General features: G+C 36.9%; 1 protein-coding gene across 8 annotated transcripts in view; it reads right to left on the bottom strand.

Moving 5' to 3' along the window:
* St3gal3 (ST3 beta-galactoside alpha-2,3-sialyltransferase 3) overlaps positions 1–16,552 on the bottom strand; it is a 231,978-nt gene that overhangs the window by 189,831 nt on the left and 25,595 nt on the right. For 7 of the 8 annotated variants that reach the window (XR_002391516.2, XR_002391515.2, XM_013068179.3 and 4 more), the window contains exon 2: positions 14,785–14,929. The exons of the other annotated variant lie outside the window; for it this stretch is intronic. Coding sequence is in view for 5 of the 7 variants with exons in the window: in XM_013068179.3 (XP_012923633.1) it covers positions 14,785–14,899 (115 nt within the window). In the remaining 2 variants the exon portion in view is untranslated. The remainder of the gene's footprint in view (positions 1–14,784; positions 14,930–16,552) is intronic. 8 annotated transcript variants of the gene reach the window in all.

Here is a 16,552-nt window from a genome sequence, read left to right on the forward strand (position 1 = left end):
AGGAACTACAATTAATTTACTGTTACAGGAGTAACAGTAATTTACTACTATTACATCAAAGGATAACAGTAGGTTCTAAGCATCTTCGTATTTACAGCATCATATGAAGACATTGTTACTGTGAGGCCTAGCACATTTTTACTACTGCTTTTCTTTACAAGTTGAAAGGGGTGGGGTTAATGTTTTAATACATTGTGTATAAATAGCTCAATTCTTTTTATATTTTTCTTGGTCTATATTTTCAAAGAATAGATGTTAAAAAAATAGTTCACTAACAAACATTACACATTATTTGAACACTCATAGGATAATGTTAATTTGGGCGCTACTAGACTTTCACTTAGCATTGATCAATCTCAATAATGCATGTAAGAGTCAGTATTCAATCTAGTATACATTAAACCTATTAGTTAAATGAATGAAATTTATATACTGTCACCCCAGAAAGCTATGGCAGAGAGACCATCTGCATTCAGCAGATCGTATTTTGTTCCTTTGGCTGTAAATAAAATTGGATAAAACTGTCTTATTCAAAATTCCAGCTAAAGGAAGAAACTGGGATAAGATTGACATTACTGTTGCCTGTATTGCAAAAACATTACTAAATTGATTCTGCCTACCATTGATGTTTGAGAATTCTGTCACTAATTTAAATAGTTAACACTGATGTGTTATAAGAAAAGACTATTAACTTTAACAATCACTTTACAGCAATCATGTAGAGACCTGTATTGAAGTTGTGTTCCAAACTCACTTTGTATTCATAAGAAACAAAAACATAATAGGAGAAAATTTTAGAATATCCAGTATTTTAACTTTTCATAAAGTTTGAGACTTCAAAGTATCAACAAAGGATACTGAAAATATATTGACTTTTTTTTTTTTTTTGGTTCTGGGGATTGAACTCGGGACCTTGTGGTTTCGAGGCAGGCGGCAGCACTACTGAGCTAAATCCCCGGCCCAATATATTGACTTTTACTGTGTTCAAATTACTATGTATGATCTAATATCTTAATTTTCTGTATTTAAAGCTGTGTGAACTAGGAATATATTCATAAATATATAGTTAACTAAAAGTTAATGGTAAAAATGAATAACAGTGGTACGATTCAACAATAAAGTTTTATTTTCTAGATAGTTTATTACATCAAATTTATACTTGATCTTAGCCAAAAGGCCAAGAAGCGATACATCAAATTTATATATTACCTTATAATGGTAAATGCTCTAAAAAGAATATTTAAGCTACTTCAATTCTAGTACTTCTCCCTGACCCCTCTCCAGGACATAACAGTGTAATCTTATACCAACTGAGTGTGTGAATTTTGCCTCATTAAACATTGTGCTTTATTTTATTAAATTGTTTTGTTGGAATCCAGTCCTACATTTTGAAAAAATAACAGTATTTTCTTCTTAATTAACAAGAATTTATTTATTTATTTATTTGGTACTGGGGATCGAACTCGGGACCTTGTGCTTGTGGGGCAGGCGGCAGCACCACTGAGCTAAATCCCTGCCCCAAAAATTTATTTTTTTTAAACATTTAAAATCCTCATATTTATATCTGCCTGTTACTTTTATATCAGTGTTTATCTGTTTATTGAATTTTTTCAATACGTGAATCTGTAAATTTTTAAAACCTGGTGAATTTTGATATATTCATCAATATTTGTAACATATACACCCTAATCTGTGGAACTATCACAACTAAGCTAATGAACATACTGCATTAGTCATTTTCCTGTCACTGGGATAAACTACCCAGCACTCACAACTTAAAGAGGTTTATTTGGCTCACAGTTTAGGGAGTTCACTCCATGGTCAGCTGACTCCAAGGCAGAAAAATCATGATGAAAGAGTGTGGTGGAGGAAAGCTGCTTAACCTATGGCAGCCAGGAAGCAGAAATAGGGAGGAGGCCCAGACAGGAATACACCCTTCTAGGTCACAGCCCAGTGACTCACCTATTCTGACCAGGCCCCACTTCCTAATAGGACATTCACCTATAAACTCACCAATGGACTAATATACTGATGAGTATAGACCCCTTCATGATACAATCACCATCCAACAAGCCCCACGTCTGAATACATGAGCTTTTGGGGGGCTTTTTACATCTAAACTGTAACATCCATCAATCTCACATACTTTCATGCCTTTAAATCTACCGCTTCTCTCCTCACAGTCTATCCCATTCATGTGCTACTGTTGAGCTACTTTCTGTCACTATAAGTTCGTATTTTATGGGTCTGCATAAATGAAATTATGTATTATGGACTCTAATGTCCAGCTCCTCTCACTTAGCATAATTGAGATTTATGCGTGTTCATATGTATATCAATAATTCATTCAGGGGTCGGGGATTCAGCTTAGTGGTTCTGGCACCTGCCTCACAAGCTGAGGACCCGCGTTTGATCCCTGCTACCAAAAAATAGTAATAATAATTCATTCAGTTTAATAGTGAGTAGTGTTCCATTATATAGATATGGCACAATTTGTTTATCTATTTACTGTTGATGGATCTTTTGAGTTGTTTCCAGTTTTCAGCTATTACAAATAAAACTGCTAAAAGCTCCTAAAATCATCGAGGTTTTGTATGGACATATGTTTTTACTTCTCTTAGATTGGAATGTCAGGAGGTACACTGGATGAATGTTTAATTTTCAAAAAGTTGTCAAACTGTGTTTCATTTTACATTCCCATCAGCAGTGTAAAACTAGTATGGTTCCTCTGCATTATTCCCAATACCTAATATAGTCTTTTTAGTCAGCATAGCCACTTACTGTGGCTTTAATTTTTATTTTCTCCTAATTTCTAATTATGTTCTTCATCTTTTCACATACTGATTTGCCATCTGTGTATCTACTTTGTGAAGTATTTTTTTGAATCTGTCATTTTGATTTTTCTTTGTTGTCTTCTTACTGAGTTGCAAGAATTCATTACATACTCAAAATACAAGTACTTTGTGTACATGTTTTGCAAAGCTTCCTCCCAGTCCTTGGCTTGTCTTTAAAATTTTGTAGCAGTGTTTTTTGAAGAGCTAAAGTTTGTACTTTTTTTTTAAGACAGGGTCTCACTACATTCATTACCTGGGCTGATCTTGAACTCCTGGGCTTAAGTGATCCTCCTGTTTCAGAATCCCAAGCAGCTGGGACTACAGTCATGGGCCACTACACTTAGCAAATTTTTACTTTGATAAGGTCCAATATATTAATTTTTAAAATTTGCTGGGCTGTGGTGGTACACCCTGGAGGCTAAGGCAGCAAGATCGCTGCGAGTTCCCAGCCAGTCTGAGCTAACAGTGAATTCAAAGGCAGCCTGAACTACACAGCAAGACCCTGTCTCAAAAAACCCCAGCTTTTTATTCCCTATTTAAGAAATCTTTATCAAACTTAAGATTACTAAGATTTCTCTCCAATATTTTGTTCTATGGGTTTTATAGTTTTAGTTCTACCTTTTAGGTACGTGATCCATTTCAAGTTAATTTTGTATATGGACCAAGATGGTGAGTCAAGGTCCAAGTTTTTGTTTGCAACAAGTTATTGAACATGATTATACTGTTTCAACTAAATTACTTTGGTAAATTTTAAAAAATCAATTGCCCATATATGCCTGGACTCTTTTCTGACCCACTGATCTATACATTTACCTTTATACCAATTTCACGCTATCAACTGTAGATTTATAATGAATTCTGAAAGCAATTTTCCACTTGATTCTTTTTCAACATGGTTTTAACTATTCTGTTCTCTATACTTTAATATAAATTAAATTTTAAAATCAGCTGTTATGTTCTACCAAAATAAGGACTACCAAAAATCAAGACTAATGGAATTTTGATTGAGAACATGAGTTCTAAAACAAGCTGAGGAGCTAGGTATTTAGCTCAGTGGTTCCGCCACCTGCCTCGCAAGCACAAGGTCCTGAGTTTGATCCCCAGTACCAAAAAGAACAAAGAGCAAACAAAAAAAGGAAAAATGCTTGTGCTACTTTGTAGCTTCCTAGTAGTTTTAGTTACCTGTAACTTAAAAAAAAAAAAAAAAAGCTGAAAAGATTCACTATCTTAACAATAACATTCTTCTACAATGAACATGGTATGCCTGTTTTAATATTCTTTAATTTATCACAGCAATGTTTTGTGGTTTTTAGGGTACATGTTGGCCACTCTGCTCCCTGAAGGATTTCCTCTGCTAACAAGGGCCATTCCCCTAATTATCATGCAATATACATATATACAGAAACAATTATCCAACCATATTGAGTGAGTTGTAATTTTTATTTCCCCTCTTCACCATTTACCTCTTTTGCAACGGCAATCATCCTATTGTGTTTAATGTGTTTGTATGTACAGTTAAGTCTTTTCTACATATATTTAATATAATTCTTATCAACTATATTGAGAAATAACACAATTGCATTAATATGCAATTTGAAGTTATGAAAGTTTTACACATTTACAAAATCAACATCACAATCAATACAAGGGGATTTCCATCGATTTCAAAAAGTTCCTTGTGCCCTTCTGCAATCCATCACTTTTCACCCCAGTCGATTACTTATCTGCTTTTAAGTTACTAATAGTTTCCATTTTATATAAATGAAACAATACAACATGTACTCTTTGTCTCAGAGGGGTTTTTTGTTTTGTTTTTGCTCAAAACATGAGTTTGATATTCATGATGTATATCAAGTTTGTTTCTTTACATTCATCCATTGTGCGGATGGATATACCACATTTTGTCTGTCCATTCACTTAGCGATAGACATGTAGGGTATTTCCCAGTTTGGGGATTTGGAAATAAAGCTGTTACCAGCACTGAAGTACAGGTCTTTATGTGGACAAATGCTTTCACTTTTCTTGCATAAATACTTATGACTGGAGTAACTGTATCATTTAGGAGGTGTATGTTTACTGTTCTGAGAAACTGCCAAGCCAGTTTCCAAAGTGGGTGTATTATTTTACATCTATAATAGCAATACACAAGGAGTTGCACTGGCTTCAGACCACTGACACAAACTTGTTATTTTTTTTAAACAGCCATTCTGATGAGTATATAGTGTTGTGGTTTTATATTTCCTGATGATTAATAAAACTGAGAATCTTTTCAAGTCTTTATGAGTCATTCTTGTATCCTCTTCTATAAAGTGTGTCTTCAAATCTCAGCTTTGATTAAGGTGTTGAGCATCTTATTAAAGTTATAAAAAACTATACTTTGGATACAAATATATGCAAGTACTGAAAGTATTGAATATTGTAATTTAGAGCACTGAATTTTTTCAGAGTCTGTGGCTTGCCTTTTCATTCTCTGGACAGTACTGTGTATGTATTTCAAAGAGTAGAAAATTTTAATTTTGGTTTACCAATTTTTAATCTTATGGTTCATAGTTTTCGAAGCCTAAGAATCTTTGTGCTTCCTTTTAATTTAGAGAAATGAAATTATTTTGTTTCTTTTTTGTTTGTTTGAGGCAAGGCCTCACTCTGTAATTCAGGCTGGCCTTAAACTCTATGCAGCCTAGGCAGGCCTCAATCTCACGATCATCCTCTTGCCTCAACCTCCCCAGTGTAGAATCATAGGTGTGTGCCACCATGCCTGGTGTTTGTTTCCTTTTTTGATTCAAACTTTTTTTTAGGGGCAAGGGGGATTGGTTTCGTTTTGGGGGTTTTTTTGTTGGTTGGTTTTTTGGGGGGTTTTAGTACTGGGAATCGAACTTGGGTCCTTGCGCTTGCACAGCAGGCAGCGAAACCACTGAGCTAAATCCCCAGGCCTGTTGGTTGGTTTTTCCGATCCCTGGTACCAAAAAAAAAAAAAAAATGCAAAAGAGTAGGAAGAGTCTGGGCCGGGGATTTAGCTCAGTGGTCCTGCGCCTGCCTCACAAGCGCAAGGTCCTGAATTCAATCCCCAGCACCCAAAAAAAAAAGAGTAGGAAGAGTTTATTGAAAGCTAGCTTCTGCATGAGAGACAAAAGGAAGCCTGAAAAGTGGGTTGCCCATTGTTTGGGGTTTTTCAAGACAAGGACTTGCTATCTATGTAGTCCAGGCTGACCTTGAACTTAATATGTAACCTAGACTAGCCTCAAATTTGTGATGAATATAAAGGAGAATATTAATATTCTGGGCTAAAGCATATGTATATACATACTTACGTCAATTTATTAATAGATGGCTCTCCAGAATGGCTACTATCAGTCTACTTTCCCACCAGCAAAGGACATAGGTTACAGTATTTTCATATTCCTGCCAACATTTGACATTATCCAGCTTTCTAATTTTTGTCAGTCTAAGAGGTATAAAGTGATTTTGTAGTTGTTGTAGTTGTTGTTGCTAGTACTGGGGATTGAAGCAAAGGTCTCATACATGCTAGTCAAACACTGTACTACTGAGGTACATTCCTAGCCCTTTTATTTTTATTTTTTAGGTATTTGGGATTGAAATTGGGACCTTGCGCTTTTGAGGCAGGCAGCAGAACCCCTGAGCCAAATCCCCAGCCCCATTCCTAGCCCTTTTAAAGAATTTGTATTTTGACATAGGATCTCACTAAATTTCCCAGACTGGCCCTGAACTTTCAGTCTTCCTGCCTCAGCCTCCCAAACTGCTAGGATTATAGATGAGTACCACCAAACCTGGCTAATAGTTTGTTTTAATTTCTGTATTTCTTATAGCCTGTGAGTTGGGTTATCTCTTCATATCCTTAGCTATATGGGTTTCCCAATTCTGTAAACTGTCCAAATTCTTTGTCTACTTTTTTATTGAGATTGTTGTTCTTTACTTCTTGATTGCAGAAGTACCTTGTATATTCTAGATATCGGCCCCTGTGAATTTTAAATATTGAAAATTTCTTCTCCCAGTATATTAACTGTGACTATGATATCCTTAACAGCACCAAGTCCTTAAATTTGATTTAAACAAATTATCCATTTTTTGCCTACGATTTTCTGCATTTAAGGTTTTGTCTAGTCCTTTCTTTAGAAACTTAATTCACAAAAATAATCTTTTATTTTCTTCTATTACTAATTTTACTATTCTCATCTAAATGCTTAGTCCATCTAAAGTCTACATTTGTACATGGAATTGGTTCAGATCTCGTTTTACTCAACTTCCATCTAGTAAAACAATACGCCCTGTCTCTTTTGATTTATGCTCTAGTAAATTCCTATATATATGGATTTTTATCTCTGAGCTCTCTAGTTTTTTAATTGTTCATTTTTTTTCCCCTGTCCTAGCATCAAACACTACTGTTTTTAATAGTTTGGCATTAAAAATGTCTTAATATCTGAGGGGATAAGTCTCTCACCTCTTTACAGAGAGAAATCAATCTGTGCATACAGATCCAGATTTCTCTAGTAAACTGTGACTCTCTGAATGTGGCAGGACTGGAGAGAGATAGAGACAGAGACAGAGACACAACAAAGTCTTTGAGAATGGACCAAACCAGAGGCAGGGTCTGGGTGGAATGGAGTGCAGCAGGAGGCTATGCCTGAGTATCCCCACACCCAGCAGCAGCCCTCCCAACCCAAGACACATGTGAATTCTATGATATATAAAACTGGGTTCCCAGAGGCTCAGCTGGGGAATCCCTTCCAAAGGAACAGTTCAGCAGAAGCAAGAAACGCTTTCATCAAGCCAAAAGAGAGTAAGACATTGTTCAATACCAGTAGTCTAGAAAGACTGTTGGAACAAGAAGTTTGGAAATTGAGATCAGCAAGGATAGCAAAAGTAGTAGATAGCAGAAAAGAGAAAACAACAAGCTATCTGCATCCCTCCCACCTTGATATATGCTAAGAACAAGTATGATTCTCAAAGTATGGTCTGTGGCCTACTGATATGCTCTTCTAATGGTCTGCGAACTGATCCAGAATGCAAGTCCATTCTTTGTGACACATAAAATTCCACAAACTTTCATTTTTATTTACAGTTAGGCCTCACCTAAGTTATTAGAAACCCACAAAATAAGTTACTGGATTATAAAAATGAGTTACTGGATTATAAAAATGTGGTATAGGTAAAACCAAATATAGCATTTTACAGGATATACTACAAATTCTGAATCAGGATTCCTTTAAGAAGTCTGCATACCACGCAATACTCAACTGTATTGTACAGCTCATTCGTGCCCATAAAGCACTACAATTCTTGAAATGTAGTCTATTATCAGTGTGTCATCAGGGCTGTCTTGAATTGAATTGTGCAATCACTGTTATTCTTGCTTTTAAGTTACAAATTCCTAGTTTTGATGCACATTTACATCAATAAGATTTCTGACAAAAGTTTACAATAACAAAACTTCAAGGCATTTCTGAGTTACTGTTCAAATACAAATAATCTCTTAAAGCAGATTTCTATATAATTCCCTGAAATTTGCTTGTAGAGATACTGTACCTCTATTACTCAGTTCTTTTTCCACTGAAAAGTGAAAATAGATACCATAAGTGGAACAAGAGATCTTTTGCCCTAAGTTTGCTATGGTCAAAAAAATTAAGAGAGGGGCCAGAGATTTAGCTCAGTGGCACCGCACCTGCTTCGAAAGTGCAAGGTCCTGAGTTTAATCCCTGGTACCAAAACAAAAACAAAAAAAAAGTGAGAGAATAATTGAAAAGAGCTCAGGAAAAAAGACTTAGTGTATGTTGAAAAGGTTATCTTTATCCCACTGAATTATACTGTCAATATCATCAAAATTCAATTTCATGTATTTCTAGACTCTTTCTGTTCCACTGATTGGTAGCCAATACTATAATGTCTTGCTTACTACAGTAATACTTGAAATAAGATAGTATAAGCCCCTCATTTTAAAAATTATTTTGAGCTGGGCATGGCGGCATATATCTATAGTCCCAGTTACTTGGGAGGCTGAAGGAGGAGAAGGATTGTTTGAGCCTGGGAGTTTGAGCCAGCCTGGGCTAAACAGAGAGACCTCCATCTAAAAAAAAATTTTTTTTACTAATCTAGATCCTTTGCATTTTTACATAAACTTTAGAATTAGCTGATTTTTTTTTTGAAAAGACAAAAAAGCCTGCTGAAATTTTAAGATTGCATTGTATCTGTGGTTCAATCTTGACAAAATGGACAACTTAATAATAGTGAGTCTCCCAATAGAGGGGCATCAAGAATCTCTTATTTGAATCTCTTCATTTCTTATTCAAATCTTCTTCAATTCCTTTCTGTAGTATTTTCTAGTTTTCAATGTATAAGTTTTACATATGTTTAGATTTTCTTCTAAGTATTTTACTTTTGATGCCATGATAAATGGTATTATTTAATCTTATTTCCAATTTGTGAATGCTATGGCATGGGTGTTACCCAAAGGCCCATGTATTCACGTACCCAGCTTGGCACTACTGGAAGGTGATGGAAACTTTTAAAAGATGAAGCCTGGTAGGAAGTTTTTAGGTCACTGGGGATGTATCTTGAAGGAGATAATGGAACTCAAGCTCCTTCCTCCCTCTCTCTCTCTCTCTCCTTTTTGCTCTCCAGCTATGAGGTAAACAGTTTTGCACTGCCACCACAATGTGCTACCTATAGGCCCAAAAGCAACAGGGCCAATTGTTATGGGCCAATCGTTATGGACTGCAAACACCAAGACTGTGAGCCAAAATAAACCTTTTCTATTTTTTTCTTTTTCTTTTTTTTAAAACCTTTTCTAAATCTGACTAGTACAACAGATAGAAAGACAACTCATTTTTATAAGTTGACCTTGTGTGATATTGTGGTAAGAAATATGTTTAGTTTTCATTAGTTCCTGAGACAGACTTCCTAAAATCCTGGTAGACAGGGATACTAGAAGAATTTTCTTCTAATATTTGGCTGTTGACCCTAGCTCCTGACAAAGCTCTTCAAACCCCACAAATTTTCTTGGTGATAGGAGTAACTTTTGTTCTAATGAGATGACTCTTGGTGGGTTCCTGAGTCAGGATGGAGGCTGGTTGCTAGGGAAAGAGATCACATGATCAGATAGAGCTTTCAGCCCCATTCCCCAAATTCCAGGAGAAAAGAGTCCTTCTCCAGTACATATGCCACTAACTATAATATGTTTCAGATAGCCTTTAGCAGACTGAGAGTGTTTCCTTCTTTTCCTAGATTGCTGAAAGTTTTCCTGAATGGCTTTTTAACTTTGTCAAATGTTTTTTCTGCAAATATTAAGACATATTTTGTTCTTTATTCTGCTAATATGGCGATTATACTGATTTTTTTAAATGGTGAACCAACTCTGAAGCCCTTGGTTGTGTTGTATTATCTTTTTTATATATTGAATGTTTTAATATCCTAACATTTTGTTGAGGATTTCTGCATCTATGTTCATGAAGGATACTGGCCTTTCTTGTAATATATTTGTCACATTTTAGTCAAGATTATGCTGGCCTCATACCATGAGATGGGAAGTATTCCTTCTTCTATTTTCACAGAGTTTATGTAAGACTGCTATTAAATCCTTTCACAAATGTTGGTAAGATTCCCCAATGAAACCACCTGAGTCTGAAGCTTTTTTATTATAAATTCATGTTTTTAAATATTTTATAGGGACATTCAGATTTTCTACTTCCTCTTCAGTCAATTTTTAGTAAATTGTTTTCAAAAAATTTGTTCATTTCACCCAATCTGTCAAGTTTTGAAGCATAAAATTGGTCCTAATCTTACTTTATTACCCTTTTAATGTGTACAGGATTTGTAGTAATATCTCCATTTCTCTTCCTAATACTGATAATTTGTGTTTTCTCATATTTCCTTTATCTCTCCCCACCCCTGGGGTATTGGGGATTGAATCTAGGGAGCACTCAGCTACATCCCCAGCCTCCCCACCTTTTTTTTTTTTGGTAGTGGGGATTGAACTCGGTACCTTGCTGTTGTGAGTCAGGCTGCAGAACCACTGAGCTAAATCCCCGGCCCATCCCCACCTCTTTTAAGAGACAGGGCCCTGGTAAGGCTGGCCTCAAACTTAGGATCCTCCTGCCTCAGCCTCCCAAGTAGCTAGGATTACAGGTACACACCACCACATCCAAAAAGTTTAACATTTAAACATTTTTAAGTGTACAGTTTTGTGACATTAAGTATATTCACACCGTTGTGCATCTATCACCATCGTTCATCTCACAATTCTTTTCATCTTACAAAACTGAAACGCTACACATTAAATACTAACTCCCCACTCTCCTCTGTCCCTGGCAATCATCATTCTGCTTTCTGTCTCTATGAATTTGACTACTCTAACAACCTCATATAAATGGAATAATACAATATTTGTACTTTGTGACTAGCTTATTTAGTTAACATAATGTCTTCAAGTTTTATCCATGTAGTATTACCCAAATTTCTTTTCTTTTGGGGGGTTAATTACTTTTTAGTGTCCTTGTCTGCTGGCTTCTTAGAGACTTTTTTGTTATGTTATTTAAGTAGTTGTTCTAGGGCTAACAATTCTCCTTCTGATCAAGTCCACTGATTTATCCTTAGCCCTTCCACTTTTAACACACTTATCCCATCATTCTTGCCACTTTCTGAAGCAGTCCTAAAGTCCTCTTTTGTGTCTTTAATTGTACTGCTGTGGCTGCCTTGATGTACTCAATTAATTTAAATCATTCACCTTTCAAGGCCATACTGATTTTGGGGACAAGCCAGAAGTTGCACAGTGTGAGATTCGGTGAATAAGGTGAATGAGGACACATGTAAAGGTCTTCCAGAACTGCTTCAGAAATGCCAAGGACCATGGGATAAGTGTATTCAAAACCAGGGGGGATATTTTGAGAAGAGATAATGGCAATGTGTCTTTTTTTGTTTTGTTTTTGTTTGTTTTTGAGACAGGGTCTCACTATGTAGTTCAGGCTGGCCTTGAACTCAATGTGAAGCCTAGGCTGGTCTTAAACTTGTGGTGATCCTCCTGCCTCAGCCTCCTGAGTGCTGGGATTACAGGCGTGAGCCACCATACCCGCTGGCAATGTGTCTTTTGTTGTAATAAATTTTTAAAATTTAAAGCCAGGCAAAGTGGAGCATTCTTGTAATCCCAGAACTCAGGGGACTGAGGCAGGGGGATCACCATAAATTTGAGGCCAGCATGAATTACACAATGGGACGCTGTCTCAAAACACAAAACAAAAATATAAACATTCAGGCCGGGGATTTAGCTCAGTGGTTTCGCTGCCTGCTGAGCAAGCTCAAGGACCCGAGAGTTCGATCCCTGGTACCAAAAAAATAAATAAAATAAACATTCATCATATATTTCAATGACACTGGGTATGTTCATCTATATCCAGTTTACCTAGGACAGTACATGGACCATAATAGGAACATGCAACTTATTGAATAAATAACTTGGCAATTAAAATTCATTTCCTTTCTTATCATGAAGGAATTCAATAGGTAATTTTATTATAAAAAAGAAGGAAAAGTACTTCATAATGTTAAAGGCATTTATTTTTCAAACTTGAAAGTGTCCTCTAAGGTCCTCAGAAAAAAAGGTAGTGTCATCATCTTCAATATTACTAAACCATAGCTTAAAATTCACAACCTAGCAGTCTACTGGGTCCAGAAGCTCCTTCTGCTTGAATTTCTTTGACCCACTCTGACTTGGTAAGCCATCCAGGGTTGGTCCTCTTACTCTGTCCTGATATTAAAGCACGGAAAATAATGCTACAGAAAACAACCTACTCAAAATCAAACATCTAATAGGCTTGAGAGACAGAATAACAGAAAGGTTGTGAATACTGGTAAGCTAGCTAACAATGCTAAAGACAGCAGGGAACTAGTAATAAACCACTGAAGCTCACACAAATTACTTGTTAACAACATCTGGTTACTTCCCAAAGTAATAAACATCTCAAGTCTTCTTTCGAAGGTCTTTCTTCCTCTCTTTCCCTATTTTCCTCCTTTTCCACTCTCCACCCTCCTCTTGACACTCTTCTCTGAGCCCCTTTTCTCTCTTTTTACCAGGCAGAAGAGATAATTGTCTTCATTATTTATTATACTTTTCCCAAAAAATGAACCCGGGTTTTAAACTAGAAATTCAGAGTTCAACTCCAGTATCAATAATTACCTTGGCAAACCAGTTAAACTAAGTGCTGCAATTTGCTCAACTGGAAAATGAGAATATAATGACATCTTCACAGAATTGTAGCAAGAATTAAATCAGATGAAATAAAATTTATAAATTGTCTAGCCTAATACCTAACACACAATGGGTCTTCAACAATGTTAATTTCTTTCCCTTCCTGGGAAAATATTATCTGAGCCTTCGTTATACCTTCTAGGGGAAAGGAGACCTCTGTTCTTTGCATACATTTTCTATACAGATGAATCACCATTCTGAATACAGAGAATGCCTCTAATACAGAGCCTGGCTCGAATGGCTCCTTGAATGGGTAGTTTCCTTGACTTTAAAAACAGGGGAAGCCAGACGTGGAGCACATAGCTATATTCCAACCACGTGGGAGGCTGAGACAGGAGAAGTAGGAATTCAAAACCAGCTTAGATTACACAGCAAGATCAAGGCCAGCCCAGACTATACATTGAGACTCTTTCTCAAAAAACAAACAAAAAGTGAAGAGAAATTTGAATACACTCTTGAAATATAAAGCAATTAGTGATAATTATAGCTAAACATTTAAGAGGCACTTAAAAATTCTATGTAAGGGCCGGGGATTTTGCTCAGTGGTTTCGCCGCCTGCTGGGCAGGCGCAAGGACTTGAGTTCGATCCTCAGTACCAAAAAAAAAAAAATTCTATGTAAAACGATAAAAGATAAGACACTATATTTTAAAACTTGGCTTGAAACTGCTTAGTAGTTTGGGCCATGAGAAATAAATGAACTATTTCACAGGAAGAATTTCCATGTTAGGGCCTCAGTCCAGGGGCAGGCCAATGCCAGTTGCCTCTTCCAACTCATTTTAGCCTCAGGCCTAGAGACACTCAAGTGGGTTCCACACTGGTATGCAGTAGATGTTTGTAAAAACAAAACCACTTAAAATAAGACAAGTCACTGGGAATCAGGACAGGTCACACAGTGTATCCTGAATCAAGCTCAGGTCAGACAAAATAGCCAAAAGGAAAACACTTATGATCACTGTGTACTACTTTCAAGCTACAGCCAAGAACAGGAGGTACAAACCGGGTGCCATCAATGTCAACCCGTGAAGTGCAAGTCTGTCACACAAGGAACACTGAGTGAACAGAAAAAAGTCACAGGGGTCAGGCTATGGGAGAAACGCTGTGTAACACATGAGACCAAATGCACAGATGGAAGAAAGGGAGTAAGAGTCACTGAAGAGAGAAAAGAAGCCGGTATTCTAGTTAGGTGCAGGTTCCATATTAAATATTGAGAAGACCAAGTTTCATTAAAGAAAATAAAACAAAGACAATAGTAAAATGAAAATAAAAAATTCAAAGAAAAAGTAAAGATGAATGTTTTGAGAACAGAAGAAAAAACAATTTCAGCACCAAATCCAAATGCAATAAATGCGAAATGAGAGTGGTAATACACTATGGAAATTAAAAAGAACAAAAACCTTCAAGAACTAGAAGTATGGGTGTAGTGTGGGTTTTTAATTGAAGAATAGCACATTCTCACCGCGTTTATAAAAAGAATTAAGATTTGCCATGGCATGCAGTTTAAAAAAAGAAAGAAGAAAAAAAAGATGCTTCGGCCAATAGCAACTAAAACAGGTAATTTCTAACCAAAAGTTAGAGAAAAGTTCAGATTAGTCTCATTGCCCATCTCTGAAGAATATGACAGCACTGCAGCTGCACGACAAACCATAACTGGCCTGCAACAGGCTGTTTCTAGGATGGGCTAGAGTGACTATACTTACTGGAGTCTTCCCACTGGAGTAAGTGCAGCTTCCACGCAGAATAATACAAAAATCCCAGTACCAGAAAGAGGCAGAGGGCTAGCAGCAGGTTGCGCACAAATACCAAGAGTCCCATCTTCACATGATTTACAATTGTCTACATGATCTATAAAAAAAAAAATTTAAAAAAAAGTTCTTAGAAGTTAAAGCAATCATGTTACTGACATATTCTACTTTATGATAAATATCTATGGAGAGAATTTCCAAACAAATAAAAACTGCTAAAGTCATGCTATGGCATCTTCCAACCCACTCACCTTCATCTCAAGGGACAGCTTCACCATCACCTGGCACCCAAGCCAGAAATCAGCAGTCATCTCTGCATCCTTCTCCATCCTCATCGTCCAGCCAGTAACCAAGTTCTGGCAACTGTGACCTCCCAAATAAATTTCAAATTATGTTCCCTTCCCACCATCACTAATCTAGTCCATGCCATCACTGTATTCCCACAAACAAGTTTCCCTGCCTCCAAATTTACACTCTCCAAATCCATTTTACACACAGCACACAGTACTATTTTAATAACACAAAATCTGATAATGTTATTTCCCTGCTCAAAGTCCTTTGCAGTAGTTTTCAGATTTATTATGTCAGTGTTCTGAAGGCCAGTGTCCAGGTGTAGTGTGGATTAGCAAGGTCCTTTGCTTGGTGTCTTACAAGTCAAGAACCAAGAGACAGCAGGGCTAGGCATCTTTCTGGATGCTCTAGAAAAAAAATCCACACTAAGCTCACTCTGGCTATTGGCTTAACTCAGTCCTTGCAGCTATGGGACTGAAACTCCCATTTCCTTGCTGTTTTATCTAACAGGGGCCAAGTCTTTATTCCCATTGACCTTCTCTGGCTTTCCACATGGCTCCCCTTCAACCATGACAGGCTAGACTTCTCTTTGAATCTCTCCAATTTACCCTTCTATAGCATCTTGCTTCTGCTTCCAGTCGAAGTTTCTTTGCTTTTGGGGGCTCAAGTGATTGCATAGGCCCATCTGAATAATCCAGAATAATCTGCCTATAAAGAGCCATATCCTTTATTACATCTGGAAAGTCTCTTTTGGTATGTCAGCCAACATATTTACAGGTTCCCGGGATTGGGGTCTAGACATCTTTAGGGGGCCATTTTGCCTAAAACCTTTCATTCAAGTCTCAATTCCTCTGAATAAAGTAATTGCCCCCCTAAAGCCTAGCAGCTCCTGACTGAGCCCTGACTTACTCTTTAACCCATCCTCTGCTTCTCCTAACCCAGTGATGGTGAACCTTCTGGAGCTTTCAATAATACAAACAGCCCACTGTGGCACATGTACCATAGGTTCACCACCAAACCTCACCTGTCCTATGCACTAGTCATTCTCTGCCTCACTGAAGGCTCCCTTGTTGTTTCTCTCCTCAAGGCGTATCTGGAAACCATTCTCCAACCCTAATCCACACCCTCATCCCGTGATGTTGTACATCCTATTGTAGATACTTTGAAACCTACCTTCAGTGAACCTTGAGCCAAGAACTCCCAGGATCACACCACTCCCCCCCAACCTCAACCAGATGTCCCGGCCACAAAACAACACAAGAAAGATATTATGTCTAAATATCAATAATAAAGTGATAAAAAGTCACTGTCCACTAGAAAAGTCAAGAGGACCAATTGAAAAATCATTAGAGCTAAAAGGAACTGAGAGGACTGGATGATTCTATTTCTAATCTTGGAATTCTGTTGTTGTTTTGTTTTTTGTTTTTGGTAC

This window comes from Heterocephalus glaber, unplaced genomic scaffold (genome assembly GCF_053883595.1).
Source record: "Heterocephalus glaber isolate CG9 unplaced genomic scaffold, H.glaber_assembly_v1.0 deba00001452, whole genome shotgun sequence".
NCBI lineage: Eukaryota > Metazoa > Chordata > Mammalia > Rodentia > Bathyergidae > Heterocephalus > Heterocephalus glaber.